Genomic DNA, 18888 nt, shown 5'->3' with positions numbered 1-18888 from the left:
AGCCCCCAATTTCTGACGATTTTGAAAATATCGTACGATATTTTCAATCATCCAAAGCCCGATTCACATCCCTAATCAATACTACCTGCACACAATTACACTTTCTAGTTAGTGTGTAGAAAGGTTTAAGGGGAAATTTACGAGCATATTTTTTTAAAATCCAAAAAAGCATTTGTGTAAGTCCAAACCCCTTCCTAACTTCTTGGAACTCCTCTGCTCACCCTCTGGGAACTCCTCTGCTCACTTCAGGTCAACTTAAATACGTGCAGAACATACTCAAGCAAGTTTCTCCTAGGACAAGCAGGATGGTAGTCTTCACACATGGGTGACATCATCTGATGGAGCCTGGCATGGAACTTTGCTCTCAAAGATTCTAGAACTCTTAAACATGCCCTACTGAACATGTGTAGCTGTAGTCATCAACCTGCCCCTTGGGCAGAATTCTTCAGTCTCTTTTTTTTCCACAGAGCCGTGTGGTTGCGGAAGCTTTGCTCTCTTCTCACGGTTCTTATAAGTGAGATTTTTTTCTAGATCTGCAGCTGTTTTCTTTGCTTTTCCTCAAAGTAGGTTTATTTCTTCTCTTTTTCATCTCTTTCCAACGTCTGCTGGCCACATGGTGAGCTTTCTCCTGTGCAGCCTGGTAGAGAGTTTGTTATTATTGTTAACAAAAAAAAAAAGGAGAAGAAAAACTGCTTTGGCAGTTTTGAATCTGTGTCTTCTCCTTGCTCTGTCTGCTTTTTCTCCCTTTCCCGGGTGCTGACAGGACATATCCAGTCTATCGGTGATCCGTATAGCTCACTGAGCCTGGGAACTCACCTGAATTCTACCTGGACTGGAGTTCCATGCTGTTTCACCGATCGATCGGCATCGATGAATTTGGATGGTGGAGGGATCGAGGACCAGGCCGTTCTTGTTGGGGGTAGAGCTCATCCTCCCCACATCCCAACAAACTAGTCTTCACAGGTGGGGACCCTGGATGACGTAGCCTCCCCTCCTGCTTGCTAGTCTTGGCAGTGCAGTCTCCTTGGGAGAGAGGCTGAGCAGGAGCCTGGGCTAGCAACTTGCTGCCGCACCTCTGTGCCATGCCCAGTAACGGTTGCCCATGTACATCTGTGACCAGCACACCGTTTGTCTAAGGCATCGATATCAGGACTGGGTCGGGGACCAGGCCCACCATTGAGCAGCTTCGTCATCCTTGACATCGGCGAGGTGCAGGGACACCCTTGCTGCCATTGAGGTGTGTGACCACCCACGCTGCTGTAGAAGCCTTCTATGCCATCGGCATTAGTGGAAGTGGAGTCCCACTGCACTGGCTTGGGCATCGAGGTGGCAGAGTAGCAGTGCAAATTGACACACTCAATACCATTGATGCCTTGAGGCCATGCTGCACTCAGTGCTGTGGCACCATCGGTGCCATGATGCTATTGATGTGCCATGCCTTTGGTGCCATGGCACAAATGAAGCTGCGGCGCCTTCAATACTGCAGTATCCTTAGAGAATTTGATGCCACAATGCCCTCGTTCTACTCAGTGCCATGGTATCCATTGTACCATTGATGCCGCTGTGCCTTCTATACCTGCAGGGCCTTCAACACCTGTGGTGCCATTGAGCTCATCGAGGTGACTGTGTGGCCACCCTCAATGCTGTCGAGGTTTAATTGGTGGCAGGTCCTCAATGCTGTCAAGATGCGTAGCCTCAATGCTGAAGCAGCCCTCAATGTCATTGAGGTTCATATCCTTGATACCGCAGCTACCCACTGGGTCATTGCAGTGCTTGGCCTCATTGACATCGTGATGTGGTACTGCCCTGATCCCATTGACACCCTCAAGGCCATCGAGGTGCAGGGCCACTGAAGCCTCTCATTACCACCTTGACTATGTCAAGCACCACCGACCAGGCACTCAAATGGAGAAATTACTTACCTGATAATTTTGTTTTCCTTAGTGTAGACAGATGGACTCTGGACCAGTGGGTTTATGCTCCCCTGCCAGCAGATGGAGACGGAGCAAACTGACGTTACAGTATATATACTCCTGCAGTGACCCCAGCCTGCCAGTATTCTCTTCAAAAGCAACTGTGGACAGACTAGCAAACCTTCATTGGGAAGCCTGCTCCTTTCTTGGGCTGTCTGGGATGAAATGACTGAGACCTGCTGAAAGGGACTCTATAGAGAGGAAAATACCTGGAACCCCAGAAACGAACCCTCATACCAAATAGGGCTGTAACTGTTACTTATCCTCTGGCAACCGAGACACCAGAGACTTGCCCACTTACTGGTCAGTTTCTCCAACTTGCTGCCAAACAAGAGCAAGCCTTTAAAGGGCATCTTTGTAAAATTGGCTTTGGAAACTGTGTCAGCTGACCAATTTTGCAACCAGAGTTGAGGTCTGGACCAAATCACAGCCTGTGTCTGCTAAAAAGGCAGCAGCAGGCTCCAGAACTGCTCTGGAATTACCTCCGGACTCATCAATCTCCTGAGAGAGAAGCAGACAAGATCTCGCCACTAGGGCGCAACTGGAGGGAATCTGTAAATTCATCATCACTGCTTCAATGGCTTGCTTAAGAATAGCCTCAATCCTTCTATCATGTACATCCTTCAAGGCCACTCTTCCCTGTATGGGGATAGTCATCTGCTTAGACACGGCACATATCAGAACATTCACTGTGGGAAAACGTAAACGCTCTCTCACAGCTGGATCCAGGGGGTACAGGCATTCCAGTGTCTGACCCCCTTTAAAATTTGCCTCTGGGGCTTCCCATTACAGATCAATCAGTTCCTGTTTGGCTTCCACCAGCAGAAAAAAAACAAGAGGCACTACGTAAGAAAACCAAAATGGGATTCTTCCATGGCTCTGACATAGCATTTGAACCAGGAATGTCCAGCTGTTTCAAAGTCTGGGAAATCAGGGCTGGCAGTTCATCTCTGTGAAAGAACCGCAACATGGTTCGATACGATTCCAGCCCTGGAGCAATTTCCCCATCTTCCAGGGAATCAGGATCAACATCATCATCAGTGCCATTCAGATTCCTATCGGGAACACCTGCAGGGAGCCGAGGCGGGCCCTGGAGCTTAAGCATAGGACCGGAAGAGGGAGGAGCCACTGGTCGAGGGTCTGATCAGACAGGAATAGGGGAAGCGGAGGACTGCGCCTGAAAAAAGACTTGTAAACCTTGAAAAAATTCCACCCAAGAAAAAGCAGCCAGGTCCAGGCCAAGCCCAGAGGGAACTGGAGCTGGTCCCACAGAACTGCCCTTGCCAGCAGAGAAGCCACTCAAGAGAGAACCAAGATCTGGCGTCCCCCCAGTCAAGGCCTTGACCAACCCATCATCAGAGTGGGAAGAGCCAGCCTTAGCAAAATCTGAGGAAAACAACTCTTCCTGAGCGTCTGAGCAGTGCTGACACAGGTTACAAGTCAGGTCAGGCTGAGAAGCCCTAATATGACAGGCAACACAAATAGGAAGACGCTTAGGCTTCTTGCTTACTGGTGCTGTCTCTGCGGTAAATGTGCGTCAGAACGGCTCGCGCTCAAAAATGAAATGCGCCCAAAAAATAAGCACCTAGAAGAAAGTGCGGCAAGGCACGCACACACAACCCGTGCACCAAGTTAAATGTGTAAAAAGATTTGTGTGCATAAAAAGCATGCCCAAAAAACGAGCACACAATGCATGTGCAGAGCTGACATACTGCACACACAGACAGCCTAGAAAGGGCAGTAGAACATGCACAAGAGCACGTGAAAATAGCCGCCACAGCCTACCATGCGGCGTGCAAGAAAAAAACCTAAGTGCGGGGCCTAGCCCACCGAGGACCACTCAAGCCGCCAGGCTGCCCAGTTCCCCAACCCCAACAGCACAGTACACCGAGATCAGAGCCTAGAGGAAGTCCTGAAACCCCCCATAACTGTCTCTGATTCAGGTAAAACTTTCTCCTGGTTTTTTTTATACCTTAACTAAGCTCAGCACTTACCAGCTGAGTACAAAGACAGTCTCCAGCTGCAGGGGGAGAGGACATCTGCCATCACCACCGTGCTCGGCTTCCTACACCCGCTGCCTTTCAGCTGAACTAGGAGCTAATGTTATGCCGGGAAACCCAGCTACCGGACCAAGGCAGATCTCTGAGGGACCACGGAAATTGCCTCAGAATTCTCAACTGGGAGAGGGACCTTTAGGTATCACCAGAGGAGAGCGGGGCTTTCTTTTCCTGAATTTAGAATTTCAAATTTCTCCTTTCAAAAAGCTCAAAGCAATCCCCATAGGGAGATGCACGTCCACCATCTGCTGGATGCGGGGAATACTGGCAGGCTGGGATCACAGCAGGGTTATATATACTGTGACATCAGCTTGCTCTGTCTCCATCTGCTGGCAGGGGAGCATAAACCCACTAGTCCTGAGTCCATCTGTCTACACTAGGAAAACAAAATTATCAGGTAAGTAATTTCTCCATTTGAGGAACTTTTTGAATTGTTTCAAAACTATGGGGCAGATTTTCAAAGGATTATGCACATAAGATATGCGCGTAACCCCCGAAAAGCTGCCCCTGCACGCGCCGAGCCTATCTTGCATAGGCTTGGCGGCGGAACGCATGTATGTCCCAGGGCTTGCAAAAGGGGTGGGGAGTGGGCGGTCTGAGGCAGACTGGGGGCGGGGCGGGGCCTGAGCCTCCAGGTAAGGGGGGGATCTAGGTAAGGCTTGGGGGCGGGTTAGGTAGGGGAAGGGAGGGGAGGGGAAGGTGCAGGGGGGTGGAAGGAAAGTTCCCTCCGAGGCCGCTCTGATTTCGGAGCGGCCTCGGAGGGAACGGAGGCAGGCTGCGCGGCTTGGCGCACACAAGTTGCACAATTGTGCATCCCCTTGCGCCCGCGCGCAGGTTTTAAAATCTGCCCCAATGAGTAAGACTGTAGGGTGTCTGGAAAGTGTATCTTTTTCTGTTTTATACTGTATTTAGGATGTGAGCCAGTGGGGTGCTGGGTGACTGGGTCCTTGTAAGCGAGCAGTCTTTCCTAGTAATCTCTTCAGGGTCAGATCTCAATGTATCTCCCTTTCGCAGACACGAGGCAGGACATGTAGACATAGTCTGGGCTCTGCATTCTTCAATTCAGGCTTAACAGTTCATTATTCAATTCAGTGGCATAGGTCAGCAGGCATTCCAATCACAGAGATGCAAATATAAGTACAGGCTAAACTGGCTTCCATCACTGAAATTCAGCCTTACTTTCCTATTCTCCATGATCACCCAACTTCCTTCTCAGTTGGGTGCCCCAGCTCCCTTTATATAGACAACTCCTGCTAGTGAAAAAACCCTTGGAGATCCATAGCCACACTCAGGGCCCACCTGGATGATGTTGCTCCAGTCCTGCTTCTCTTCAACTCTTTACCGCTGTTGGGCTTTTTTAATCCAGGTTTAATTATCCCTAATCACCTTAAGCTCTCTTCTTAGCTCAGAATACCCGTAGACTACAAAAACCTCATCAGACTCTTCCCAAGCCAGATCTCATTTCCTCTTTGGGTTTCAGTAAGCCCTCTAGAGCTCCCACTTAGAGGCCAAGTGCCTGAACTTCAGTAGAGGCATACTTTGTTCCCGGCAATCCTCTTTAGGGATTGTCATACCTTAAGGCACAAACAGGACATCAACAATGAAATGCGCATGAGAAAGATTTGCATGCATTGCCCTATGTATAACCGGCTAACTTTACGACAGCCTCTGGCCCACCCCCAATTTATGCTGCTATATTCTAGCCGCATAACTCGTTATGTAGCCACATACAGCGTTGAATATTGCCGGTTTGCCATTTAGGCAGATACATTTTCAGTTATCCGTCTAAATGGCTTTTTGAATATCGACCTCCTTATGTTCGTATGTCGCCCCTGCCCCCATGGTAAAATGGAATGCTTTTCAGTTGAGATTCTTTAGGCTCTGTACATCAGTACTGGAGAAGTGCTCAGGCCTGAAATGGGAAGGATTTTTATTTAGGGGGGGGGGGGGAGGAGAGCAAGACCAGTGTCCTCTGACCTGTGACAATTCCAATATGAAAATAAGAAGAATGCTGCTGATCTCAGCATGCCCTGTCATCCTGTCCTTATCAAAAGTTGACCACAAGGTTTGCATCAAAATTCACAGGAATCTGAAATGAGCTGAATGCTTCTGTTGTGACCCCTGGATCTGGACTGAGACCACTGGCTCGTTTCTGGGGCCTCAAGGTGAACTGCTGTCAGTGGTCCCCTTAGCAATCTAAGTCACTAAGCAGTAGCAATTCACTGGTTAATAGAACAGGAAGTTACTGTGAGGGAAAATGTGCATAATGTGACAAAATACTTTTTACTTTCATACCAGAATGTCATTCTATGCCATCCCCTTTCATTGTTTTCACCTCAAATAATACAAGAAAAGAAGAAGCAACAATGTTTAGGCAGATTGTTTTATCTGGTGGAGTAACACTTGTTACATGTTCTATGCTGACGCCTCCAAAGTTGCTACGTTGTTAGCAGATTTTTAGCTTTTACGCTTGTCCTGAATACTTTAACATTAATTTATGTGCATTACAATCCTCCAATTAGTTGGATCATTTGGATTTTAAAACAGGCTGTGCTAATGAGATAATGCAAACTACTTGCATTAATTCAAGGATACAGTTATTTAGCTGCTTATTTTCAGGTTATGTTTACTATCCTGAAAGAGCTTTCTTAATTAACCTAATAGAAACCCTGCTCCTGTTAATTTCTTCTTGCTATCAGTTTTGTCAGATTGTATGGAACCACTTGCCGTATTATTGTTTACGAGGTCAGCTTTTATAACCATTCCTTTGCTTTTACTGGAAGCAATGGTACAGCTTGACACTATCTGTCCAACATATCTTTAGCACCCATGCGTACTTTTACAGGATGGTGATCAGTAATCATAATAATTCATGTTTACAAGAAAGATCCACCTGTCCTTCACTGGCTGACATCAGAAGTAAAGGTTTGCCGCTGAATTAAATGACATTGGGAATGTCGACTACATTTCCTATGTCTTTTATGTCAACTTTTAAATAAAATGACAGAATAGAAATGAATGGAATTTTGTTTTGTTGTCATTTCTGTCATTTTACGCATGCAGAATAAAGATAAATAAATAAATATTGGAATAAGTTGCCCCATACTCTTAGACAGGAAGTAGACGTAATGATATTTAGGAACAAACTGAATTACTTTTTTGTTTGCTAAATTATTTTCTCTTAGTAGCTTGACTTCATTTTACTCATTTGAGAGTATTTTCTTTTGATTTCTTTTTGTATTTATACTGATTGTTTTGTTTTCTGGTTTTTGTTCTTTTTGTGTTCTTTTGTTTTATGATGTTTTATATTTGAAGGTTTTAAGCCATATTGTACCACATTGCTGAAAAAGGAAGCTTTGAAATATATAAAAAATACAGCATAAATGCTATTTGCAAGTAGTGTGCACTAAAAACAAAGGAGGTCACTTTCAAAGAATTACACGGTGGTCTGTGCATGTAAAATTAGCATATACATTTGTAATTAGCATATGGTCACACAAAACTGGGAGACTGGGCATACAAATGGCAAATTAAATTTAATGTGCACTTAGGGAAGAGGAACCCAAATTACAGCTACAAAATGTAAGGTTCCACATTAGGAGTCACCACTCAGGAAAAGGATCTAGATGTAATTGTTGAAAATATGTTGAAATCTTCTCAATGTGCAGCAGTGGTCAAGAAAGCAAATAGGATGCTAGGGATTATTAGGAAAGGAATGGAGAATAAAACCGAGAATATCATAATGCCTCCATATTGCTCCATGGTGCAATCTTATCTTCAGTTTTGTGTGCATTTCTGGTCACCACATCTCAGAAAAGATATAGCAGAAATAGAAAAGGTACTGAAAAGTGAGACCAATGTGATAAAGGGGATGGAACAATTACCCTATGAAGAAAGGCTAAAGAGGTTAGGACTGTTCAGGTTGGAGAAGAGATGGCTGAGGGGAGATATGAGAGAGGTATATAAAATAATGAGTGGAATGGAACAAGTAAACATTAATCGGTCGGTTGTTTATTCTTTCAAAAAGTATAAAGACTAGGGAACACACAATACAGTACTGAGTAATATATTTAAAACTAGTAAGAGAAAATATTTTTTTTACTCAATGCATAATTAAGCTCTGAAATTTATTGCCAGACGGTGTTTAAGAAAGGTTTGGACAAGTTCCTGGAGGAAAAGTCCATTAACTATTATTAAGGTAGAGTTGCAGAAATCCACTGCTTATTCTTGGGATAAACAACTTGGAAGAATCTGTCTACCCCTTGGGATCCTGCCAGGTACTTGTGACCTGGATTGGCCACTGCTGGAAACAGGATGCTGAGCTTGATGGACTTTTGGTCTTACCCAGTATGGCAAGTCTTATGTTCTTATATGATATTTTCCAAACCTCGAGTGTATGCGTGGACTTGCAGTATTGCACCTAAATGTTAACAGGGGAAGAAAGAATGAATACATTACCAAACTTGTCCTTAGGCGTTTACACTGCCAATTAACTTGCACAATTGAAATTGTGCTTCCCTTTTGTCTGTAGTTTTTGGTGAGAGGTCTGAGTGAAATGATGGGGGGTTAAGGTTGAAGTGCTGGAGAGCCTCGTTGAATGTATGAAGGGCTGGGTGAATTGGTAGATGTATCGGCTACGGTTCCAGAATCGTTTCCAGTATCGGGTTCTGAATGCTTTTTTTTTTTGGCTGTCTTGGGGTTTTCCTATCGCTTTCGGGGTCACCCCCCACCCCTGATACCTGATGGATGAGAAAATATCATGCGATATTTTCATCCGTCAGAAAAACGATTTACATCCCTAGTATCGGCAAACTGATGATTCCAAGCAGATGCACAACTATTTCCAAAAGCAGACTATACACATGGGGTAGCTATTCAGCAGCTGAATGACTAATTAACGGGTCTATCCAGTACCGAGCGGTAGGAAGAGCTGCGTTAGTGCCTGCGGCACCCGCGGTTGCCGCACGCACAGTGCAGCTCACCTACCGCTCGATCCTGAACTCTAATTTCATGCAAATGCATGCCGCGTCTAAGAACGGTCCGTGAAGCGTTAGGCCCGCGCAACCCATTTTACTGGATAGAGCGCATATAGGGGTAGATTTTCAGACGAGCGCGAACAGCCTACTTTTGTTTGCGCTCCAGGCGCAAACAAAAGTACGCTGGATTTTAGTAGATACGCGCGTAGTCGCGCGTATCAGCTAAAATCCTGGATCGGCGCGCGCAAGGCTATCGATTTCGTATAGCCTGCGCGCGCCGAGCCGCGCAGCCTACCCCCGTTCCCTCCTAGGCCGCTCCGAAATCGGAGCGGCCTAGAAGGGAACTTTCCTTTGCCCTCCCCTCACCTTCCCCTCCCTTCCCCTACCTAACCCACCCGCCCGGCCCTGTCTAAACCCCCATCCTACCTTTGTCGGGGGATTTACGCCTCCCGGAGGGAGGCGTAAATCCCCGCGTGCCAGCGGGCCTCCTGCGCGCCGGGCCGCGACCTGGGGGCGGGTACGGAGGGCGCGGCCACGCCCCCGGGCTGTAGCCACGCCCCCGTACCCGCCCCCAAAATGCTGCCGACATGCCCCCGCAACGCCGCGCGCTCCGGCCCCGCCTCCCGACACGCCCACTCCGAAAACCCCGGGACTTACGCGAGTCCCGGGGTTCTGCGCGCGCCGGTGAGCCTATGTAAAATAGGCTCACCGGCGCGCAGGGCCCTGCTCGTGTAAATCCGCCCGGTTTTGGGCGGATTTACGCGAGCAGGGCTCTGAAAATCCGCCCCTTACAGTATCCTGGGTGCGCGGGCCTAATGCTTCACACCACGCTGGTATCTGTCATTTCAAATGTCATTTGAAATGACAGATACCAGGAAGTCGGGTCTGATCGGATGCAAAAGTAAGTTGCTTCGCCGCTGTCATCTCTCTCCCCTCCTCCCGAAGCAGGGCGCGAAAAGCAGCCTTGCTCCGGGAGGAGGGGAGAACAGACTGACAGCAGCGAAGCAAAAAAAAAAAAGGGGAGCCACGATACCTTCTTGGCCGGACGGCTGCGAAAGTAAGTCGGGTCGGGTCCGGGCTGACAGCGGCGAAGCAACTTATGGCAAAGCAACTTGCTTAGGCCCGCGGCGAAGCAACTTACGGCGAAGCAACTCTTAGGCCCGCGACAATTTTGGTTTTTTTCCAAAAGCGACTTACTTTTGGGATCTGTCAAGATCCCAAAAGTAAGTCGTTTTTGGACGCCTGCACAACTTACTTTTTTTTGCAGCCATCAGCGATCGTGGCTCCCGTAGCTCCTCCGGAGGAAGATGGCCGCCTGCACGGGGGAAAGCGTACAATTGGCCGCTGAAGACGTGGCGTCACATCCCGTGACGCCAAACGTCGTGACGTCACGTCTTCAGCGGCCAATTGCACGCTTTCCCCCGTGCAGGCGGCCATCTTCCTCCAGAGGAGCTACGGGAGCCACGATCGCTGATGGCTGCAAAAAAAAGTAAGTTGTGCAGGCATCCAAAAACGACTTACTTTTGGGATCTTGACAGATCCCAAAAGTAAGTCGCTTTTGGAAAAAAACCAAAATTGTCGTGGGCCTAAGAGTTGCTTCGCCGTAAGTTGCTTCGCCGCGGGCCTAAGCAAGTTGCTTCGCCGTAAGTTGCTTCGCCGCTGTCAGCCCGGACCCGACCCACTTTTGCAGCCGTCCGGCCAAGAAGGTATCGTCGCTTTTGGGAAAAAAAAAACCAAAATTGCTTTTGGTTTTTTTTTCGCTTCGCCGCTAGTGTCTATTCTCCCCTCCTCCCGGAGCAAGGCTGAAAAAGCAGCTCCGGGAGGAGGGAAGAACTGAAGCGGCGAAGCAACTTACTTGCACGGGGGAAAGCGGTCTCCGTGGCAGCCCCAGTCCGGAAAGCGGTCTCCGTGGCAGCCCCATTCCGGACATCGGAGGGGGGCTGCAACGTTTTTTTCGCTTTTTTTTTTTTTGGCTTCGGGAGCAGGGGAGAGGACTGGGGCTGCCACGGAGACCGGCACCCATGATCGAGGCCGGGGCAGGTGAGCGGGGGCTGGGGGAAAGCTTGCCACCTACCCTTACCCCTGCCTCTACCGCAGGGGTCAGGGTAGGCGGTAAGTTTGCAGGTTAAACGCGCGACAAAACGGCAGGGAAAACTAGCGATAGTCGAGGTGCGAGTTACGGGATGCTAGGGAATAGCTAATTCGCTCGTTTGCATGCAATATACATGCCGCGTGCGGAAGGGGTTGCCCGGGGAATTTAGGACGCGGTAGGAGTAGGTTAAAGGGGATTCGGGATCGCAGGAAGGGCTAACGCAGCCGGAAGGTGAGTAAAAAGCGGCTTAGGAGCAGGGTAAACGCGGCCGCACTTTACAGGATAGACCTGACAAAAAGTTAGCCAGATAGACTAACTGTGGACCTGCCCTACAGCACAGCCAGAGTTAGCCTGTTAACCTAACTGGCTAATGCTGCTCCTTCCCGAAACACCTATTGCCCACCCCTAGAACGCCCCCGACTTACACAATTATATTCTAACTGGATATCTCATTGTCTGGATAGACTATTTATTTATTTATTTATTTATTTATTTAAAAGTTTTTTATATACCGCACATGGGGTCACTTACGTGTCCGTCTAGGCGGTTTGCAATTTACATACACATACACATACACATTTACATACTATAGCTGGGTAAGAGTTTAATTTGGTTTGACCCTTTAGATGGATAACTATTCCATTATCTGTCCTATATGGTTTTTGAATATCTACTCCATACTTTATAAAATACCTGCCTCTATGCTTATTTCTTGTTTATTAAATGTGCATTGTTACAGTTATTGCTCGCATAAAATATATGCTTCTATTTTTATAACATGGGAAGCAAAAGTATGCATTTTCCTGCATTACAAATTTATGCATGTACTCCTGGGACATAAGTACATGGTATTTTATAAACTGTGCAGGTCCTGCCATATAGTTTATAAAAATACTAGAATAAATCTCTATGGCCCTACTTATGCACACTTTTGGTGCTGTACACACACGTTTGAAAGCTGGGCTCAAGAAATTAACTACAATTGAAATGAAACAAAATTTTAAAAATGATACAAACAAATGAAATAAAAAGGAATCAAAATGAAAAGTGTATATATATATTTTTTAACATGCACATCCCCTAGTCAGAATGGCATATTGTATATTACAATTCACCCATTCTGAATTAAAACAATCACTTTCAAGTTGTTGCTTTTAAAATCTTCTAAAAGGGGGGGAGGGGAATACCCTTAAGGGTCACAAATAGGTCGGGTTTTCAGGATACTCCTAATGGTATGCATGAGAGAGATTTGCATGACACTGCTTCAATTATATGCAAATCTATCTCATCCATATTCATTAGTGATATTTTGAAAACCCAATCAGTTTGTAGTCTTCGAGGACCGAAGATTTCCCAGTCCTGCTCCATGCAGCTTCCCTAAAATGTTCTTACTTTCTACCCAATTCTGGAGAGACACCTAACCATAGGGGTCATTTATCAAAATGCGCTAAGGCGTTTTTACATGTGTTAAGGGCTTATCACATGCGAAAAGCCCCATTAACGCATGCGAAAACAAACGCCTTTAACGCATGCGATAGCACCATATCGTATGGTGTGAAGCAAACCTGAAAAAGAGGAGGAGTTAGGGGCGGGAGTGGGCTGGGTTTACCAGTTTGCGAAGTCCTATCGCACGGACTTAATGCTGATTTTAGCTACACCTTGGCCTGGATTTATCAAAATGTGATAAGTATCGCATGTGATAGCAAAAGGGGTGTGTTTTATGCAAATAGTTAAGTTAGTGTAAATTCTGCAACCACTGGGGGACCATTTTTGAGAGTGAGAGAGAGAAACTGGCCATAATGCTGTCTCCCTAGATAGGTATTTATATCCCTATGGGAGGCCCACCTAGTAACTCGAGGTGAAGTTTAGGTGTTAGTGTAGGGGGTTAGGGGCCACTTTGACATTCAACATGAGACATACGAACAGAGCAGTGGTCTTTTGTGAAGATTTGATGACCTACGGAGAGAGGAAACTCACTCCAAGATGAGATTGGTGCAATGTTCTCTCCACTTAGCTTGATGGACTCTCTACCTGGGTAACATCAAGCTAAGTGGAGAGAACATTGCACCAATCTCATCTTTGGGTGCGTTTCCTCTCTCTGAAGGTCATCAAATCTTCACAAGAGTCCACTGTTTTGTTCATACATCTCACATTGAATGTCAAAGTGGCCCCTAACCCCCTACACTAACATGTAAACATTACCTCGAGTTACTAGGTGGGCCTCCCATAGGGATATAAATACCTATCTAGGGAGAGGGCACTATGGCTAGTCTCTCTCTCTCTCTCTCTCTCTCTCTTTCTCTCTCAAAAATGGTCCCCCAGTGGTTGTATGCAGAATTTGCACTAACATAGCTCTTTGCATAAAACACACCCCTTTTGCTATCGCATGCGATACTTATTGCATTTTGATAAATCCAGGCCTATATTGATTCCCAGGATATCTGTAATGAATACGCATGAGATACATTTCGCATACACTGGGGTTCCTATGTATACAAAAATGTCTCATGCGTATTCATTACAAATACCCTAAAAACCACATTAGTTAGGTATGCCTCCAGGATAGATTTGAGAATCACTGCAGTAGGGCATAGCCATGTTTGTAGGTATATCACTTGGTCATCTCACATAGATATCCAGCGCTCTATGATCAATGTGCGCTTTAAATCATTTTGTGACATCTTGTCCAATATGTTCCAGTTGGATCCTGTGTATATAATCTGGATTGTGACTCTCTTGTGCACATGACTGCTCCCAGTTTTATGGGCTGTCAGTAGAATTTTGAAGGTGGCAAAGGGGGCAGAACAAGCAATAGAGGCCCAAGAAGAGAAACATGATGCAAGAAAAGCCTGGGAAGGTGAGACGATGTAAACCAGGGTAGCAGTGCAACAACATTTTGATAAAAGTACTTTAGTTGTAGATATGCAGAATAGTATTTTAGCAATAGTGCACCTTCTTCATCTGGTGTAATTATTTGTCTTTACATTTCACTATTCCTGGATCAGTCTTGTCAGCCATCTTTGGACCCGCAAATAGGCCACTCCTGGAAGACGTTTACCTCGACGGTGAGGGATTACCAGTGATGGTGATGACTTTCTCACATTATAATCTGCATCACACATTAATTAATTGACACAAAATGTGTCTATTGAAAACCTTTGAAATGGTGTATATATATTAACAGAAAATTAAGTTTTTTCATACTAAATTGAAAGCTGTCACATTTGCATAGTGAGCAGGGTAGAGAGGACTTCTCAGCTCAAAAAGTGAAAAAGGAAGCTGCTGTTAAATTGAAATAGAAACCTTGAGATGGCAGAGATGTGAAATTACTTCATACTCATGAGCTTTCAGAGTTATAGCAATGTGTGTACAAATGTGCCAGAATACAGTACGTAATGTCCAAAAATGTCTTTTTTTCTCTCAGGAGGGGTCATGGGGTGATCACTCATGTTTTCCTTTCCAGGTTAGAAGCCTTAAACAACAAAAAAGTTTGCTTGCTGTGCTCACTTATGCCTTCAGCTACTTCCTAATGAAAATGTCTTTCTGTTTCGCCCTTTCTTACAGGTCTTCAGGTGGTATTAAATTCAATCATCAAGGCCATGGTCCCCCTGCTGCACATTGCTCTGCTGGTGCTCTTCGTCATAATTATCTATGCCATCGTTGGGTTGGAGCTCTTCATGGGGAAGATGCATAAAACCTGCTATGGGCAGGATGGCTCTTCAGGTAAGGAAAGGGTAACATGGACAGGGGATGCATAGCACTATTAGGGAGGAGGAAGTATGTTGCCTCGCTCTTTAGAATCTACTGCCATCCTTTGAAGGCCCATCCGACCAGCAATAATAGTTGTAGGCGGTCAATCAGCAGGATTATGGATCCTGATGGAATATGCTTCTCCTCCTCAAAAGCACAGCATGCATTCTAACAAGAACTGTGTGAGTTTCCTTAAGTCCCCTTCATTCCTGGAAACCTTGAGCATGGGGTACTTCTATGGGAATATTCTTGAGTTGCACATCAACAGGCGAGAGTGAGACATTAGAGAATCTTTGGATCTGTGGACGAACATGGATTCATGTCTTTCTGGTTCTTTAGCCTTCATTACTAGCACCCCTTCTTAAAGGGCTAGGGACAACCTTTGCCTGCTCTATAATCAAAACTGTTGTGCTGCCTGTAGCCCTCATGGCAGCAGTAAGGATGAATCAGCGGAGAGAATGATTTGTCAATACCTATACAGTATATTTTCATTGCAGATCTTTAACTGAGTTTGATTAACACTGGTCATCAGATGTCAGCAGGTTACCTTTTTCTACCCTCATTAAATGAAACGTATATGGGCAAAAATAATTAATTGATGATGTCATAGAAATTGTTTGTGGCAGGAATCAAAATAGTGGTTGTCTTTTTCATGTTGGCATGAATCATTCAATTTTCCATTTGTTACATAAATAAAATATAACCCTTATGTTCTGGAGGCTGTCACTGAAGGCAGGAGATCACTAACCAACACTTTAAGGAGCAGAACACATTTGCAGAATTATCCTTATATACATACAATACTGTCAGCTTTATCGGCAATGGAGGAAAAATAAATTATCTGGAAGAGTATGCTTGGGGCTTAGATTATGGTTTTGGTTGAGCTGTGCAGCTAACAGGGGATTTGCAACCCAGTGAACCATTTGAGATTTGTATTCAAAGAGATTTAGCTGGATAACTCACGTTATCTGGATAAATGAATATTGAGCTACTTATCTGGCTAGATTTTACCTGGATAAGTCATTATCTAGGTAAAATAGGGCTGGATAAAAAAGATGCATTCTGGGCAGAGTAAAGTTTTCTGGCTTACTTAGATGATTCTCAACTATAACCATCTAACCCCGGGATTCATCAATCCACTATAGCGGAATGATGGCTCGTGGGGAAAAAAGGGGCAGGGGGTGAAAGTATGCAGCCGGCTGCATCTTGATGGTGCATTTTCACCCGCCACAGTTACGGCCAGGGCGCACGTTTGCCCCCATAGCACCACGGGAAAAGGTGTTGCTATTTCCCACACAGTACTGCTGGTGATAATGTGGAAACCATTATCGACCACAGTGCTGACAGACCATAACCCCGCCCACACTCCTCCCCTTCCCCTTATTTAAATTGTACTGCGGCGATGAGGTCAGTATCACATGCATTAGGGCCTTATCGTGTGCGATAAGGCCCTAACGCAAGCGATAACGGCACATCGCAGTTGAAAGAATGACCCTGTAAGTTAGCTGGTTAACTTTAAACTTGGATCAGAGCAGGTCTATAATTATCTGGCCTTGTGTGGCCGGATAACTTGCCACTTAACCGGATGTCTTCAAAAGATATCTGGTTAAATGGTGCACTTTTGCTTTAAAAAAAAAACAAAAACTTGACTTTGAGCCTCCTGGCCCAATTCCCCCCTCCCCTTATAAATTTTAAAGGACCATGCCCCAACCCTCCCTCCCCCCCCCATGAAAAAAGTAAAAATCTAAGTGAGACTCTTGGTGTTGGCTCTTCCCCACCCCACTTCCTGGTAAAAGGAATTATAAAAAAGGCATTCCCCCCCTTTCCACAAAAAATTGCCCCACAGAACACTGGGGACTCCTCCCCCCCCCCCCCCCCCCCCCATTTGCAATGCCAAGATCACAGTACAATGCAATCCTGGGCCCTTCTAGCATTACTCCGGCAGCAGCGCTTGAAGTGTTAGTTGTCAGCATGTGACAGCAATGGCAGATGAAATTTAATGTGGTCAAGTGCAAAGTAATGCATATAGGGAAAAGCAGTCCTAACTATATGCATACAATGCTGGATTACACACATTAGGAACTACCACTCAGGGAAAGGACCTTGGACCAGCCAAAATCCTCAGCTCAGTGTGCAGCAGCAGTCAAAAATGCAAATAGAGAGATGTAAATTATTCAGAAAGGAATTGAGAGTTACTGAGAATATCATGTTTCTATATAAATGCATAGTGTGACTACACACTGAGTATTGTGTGTAGTTCTTGTTGTCCCTTTGGTTGTCATCTGAGTTGCCCCAGGAACAAGCAGCTGAGTGCCAGGGGACTCAAATCCAGACCCCCCACAGATAGACTTCTACCTAGGCCAGCCATCTTTCCTTCAGGTTGAGCCCTCCAGTGCTGGTGGCCAGCGAGGCATGAAAAGTAGGGCTAGACCCTGGCATGAACAAGGAACAAGAGATCTGGCACAGAGTAAGGAGCAGAAACAAACCAGATGTTCTGAAATCTAGGTAGGAGAACAAATAGGAGAAGCTGAAGATAATGCAATCTTCTTGATATAGGAATGGAGTCAGAGTGCAAGGACCGAAAGGTAGGACCAAGCTCTGAAAACTGACTGCTGAGATTGCCTCAGTTATAAATACAAGCCTATACAGGAAACAAGATGGCTGCCAGGGAGAAGTGAGGAGCACAGAGCAGGGAGGACAATTCAAGTGATTCACAGCACCACCTACAGGCTGGAGGAGCACTCAGTAATGGATCCTTACAGCCCCATCTTAAAAGATATATCAGAACTAGAAAAGGTACAGAGAAGGGTGACCAAAATGATAAAAGGGATGAAATGGCCTCTTTATGAAGAAAGATTCAACATGTTAAGGCTTTTTAGTTTAGAGAAGAGACAGCTAAGAGGATATAATAGAGTTTTATAAAATCATAAGTGGTGTTGAACAAATTAGTAGGGGACAATTATCTATCCTTTCAAATAGGATTAGGAGGACATTCCATGAAACTAACTAGTAGCAAATTTAAAACAAATTTAAGAGTTTTTCAATCAATTCACTAGAGATGTGATTTGGCCAAACCTTTTGGTTTGGCCTTCGTTATTGGTCTGCGGCAGGAAATTTCATTTCCTGCAATTCGGGCCGGGTTTTTTCGGCTGTCCCGCACCGAAAAAAACCCCCACCCAAACCTTCAGATTTAATTTATTACAACCCCCCACCAAAACTTGCCAAAAGTCCCTGGTGGTCCAGCGGGGGGCCCAGGAGCAATCTCCCGCTCTCCAGCCATTAGATGCCAGTAAACAAAATGGCGCCATGGCCCTTTGCCCTTACCATGTGACAAGGGCTGTCGGTGCCATTGGACAGCCTCTGTCACGATAGGAGCAATGGACGGCCAGCGCCATCTTAAAAAATGGCTAGAATTTTTGCTGCCCTATACACAGTTACTGTGCTACTCCCTCCTTGTTCTATTGTTTTTATAATGCTTAATTTAATATTCTCTGTCTCACTTTCGCAGAGTCTCTGTCCTAGGACCTCCTTTCCTGCTGAAAAAAGCCCAGCCCCCTCTAGTGATCCAAACTTTAAAAACTGATACTCCATCAAACCCTTCTTACAACATCCATAGGTCCAAATTGTCTAAATGGAACAGAAGCGATCCCCAGGTGTTATTGATCTGCCAGCTGGCCATGTGACTAGCACCATTTTGTTGTACAGAAGTAATGCCGTACTAATGCAACACCTGTTGGATGTGGGCTTGGCAACAGAACATCACTTAGTAAACTGAATTATGGCTATAATTAAACCTCACATACCAAAACAGCACTAACTACCAGAACTCAAACAGTAACAACCATATCTATGAAAAGGCAACACTGCAAATATTACACCGGGCCCTAAAAGACCAGTACATCTCCTATTAGTGTAAGCCCCCCTGGACAGGGCATATAAAATGTTAAGGGGCTTTGACAACTGTGGGAGCCAAGTGCCAGTGTCTCAGGTTTTACGGTTCATCAATGTGGGTCAAGCACTTAGCGTAGTGTGGAACAGGG

At 45.6% G+C, this 18888-nt stretch overlaps 1 protein-coding gene across 18 annotated transcripts in view; it reads left to right on the top strand.

Moving 5' to 3' along the window:
- Positions 1 to 18888, top strand: part of CACNA1C (calcium voltage-gated channel subunit alpha1 C) — a 1539476-nt gene that overhangs the window by 946854 nt on the left and 573734 nt on the right. For 17 of the 18 annotated variants that reach the window (XM_029599882.1, XM_029599881.1, XM_029599874.1 and 14 more), the window contains one exon: positions 14663 to 14821. In XM_029599882.1, coding sequence (XP_029455742.1) covers positions 14663 to 14821 — 159 coding nt within the window. Of the gene's footprint in view, positions 1 to 14530; positions 14562 to 14662; positions 14822 to 18888 lie in introns of those variants that run through there. The other variant, XM_029599880.1, reaches the window with a different exon arrangement.

This window comes from Rhinatrema bivittatum, chromosome 4 (assembly GCF_901001135.1).
Source record: "Rhinatrema bivittatum chromosome 4, aRhiBiv1.1, whole genome shotgun sequence".
NCBI lineage: Eukaryota > Metazoa > Chordata > Amphibia > Gymnophiona > Rhinatrematidae > Rhinatrema > Rhinatrema bivittatum.
This window is presented reverse-complemented; position numbering and strand designations above follow the sequence as displayed.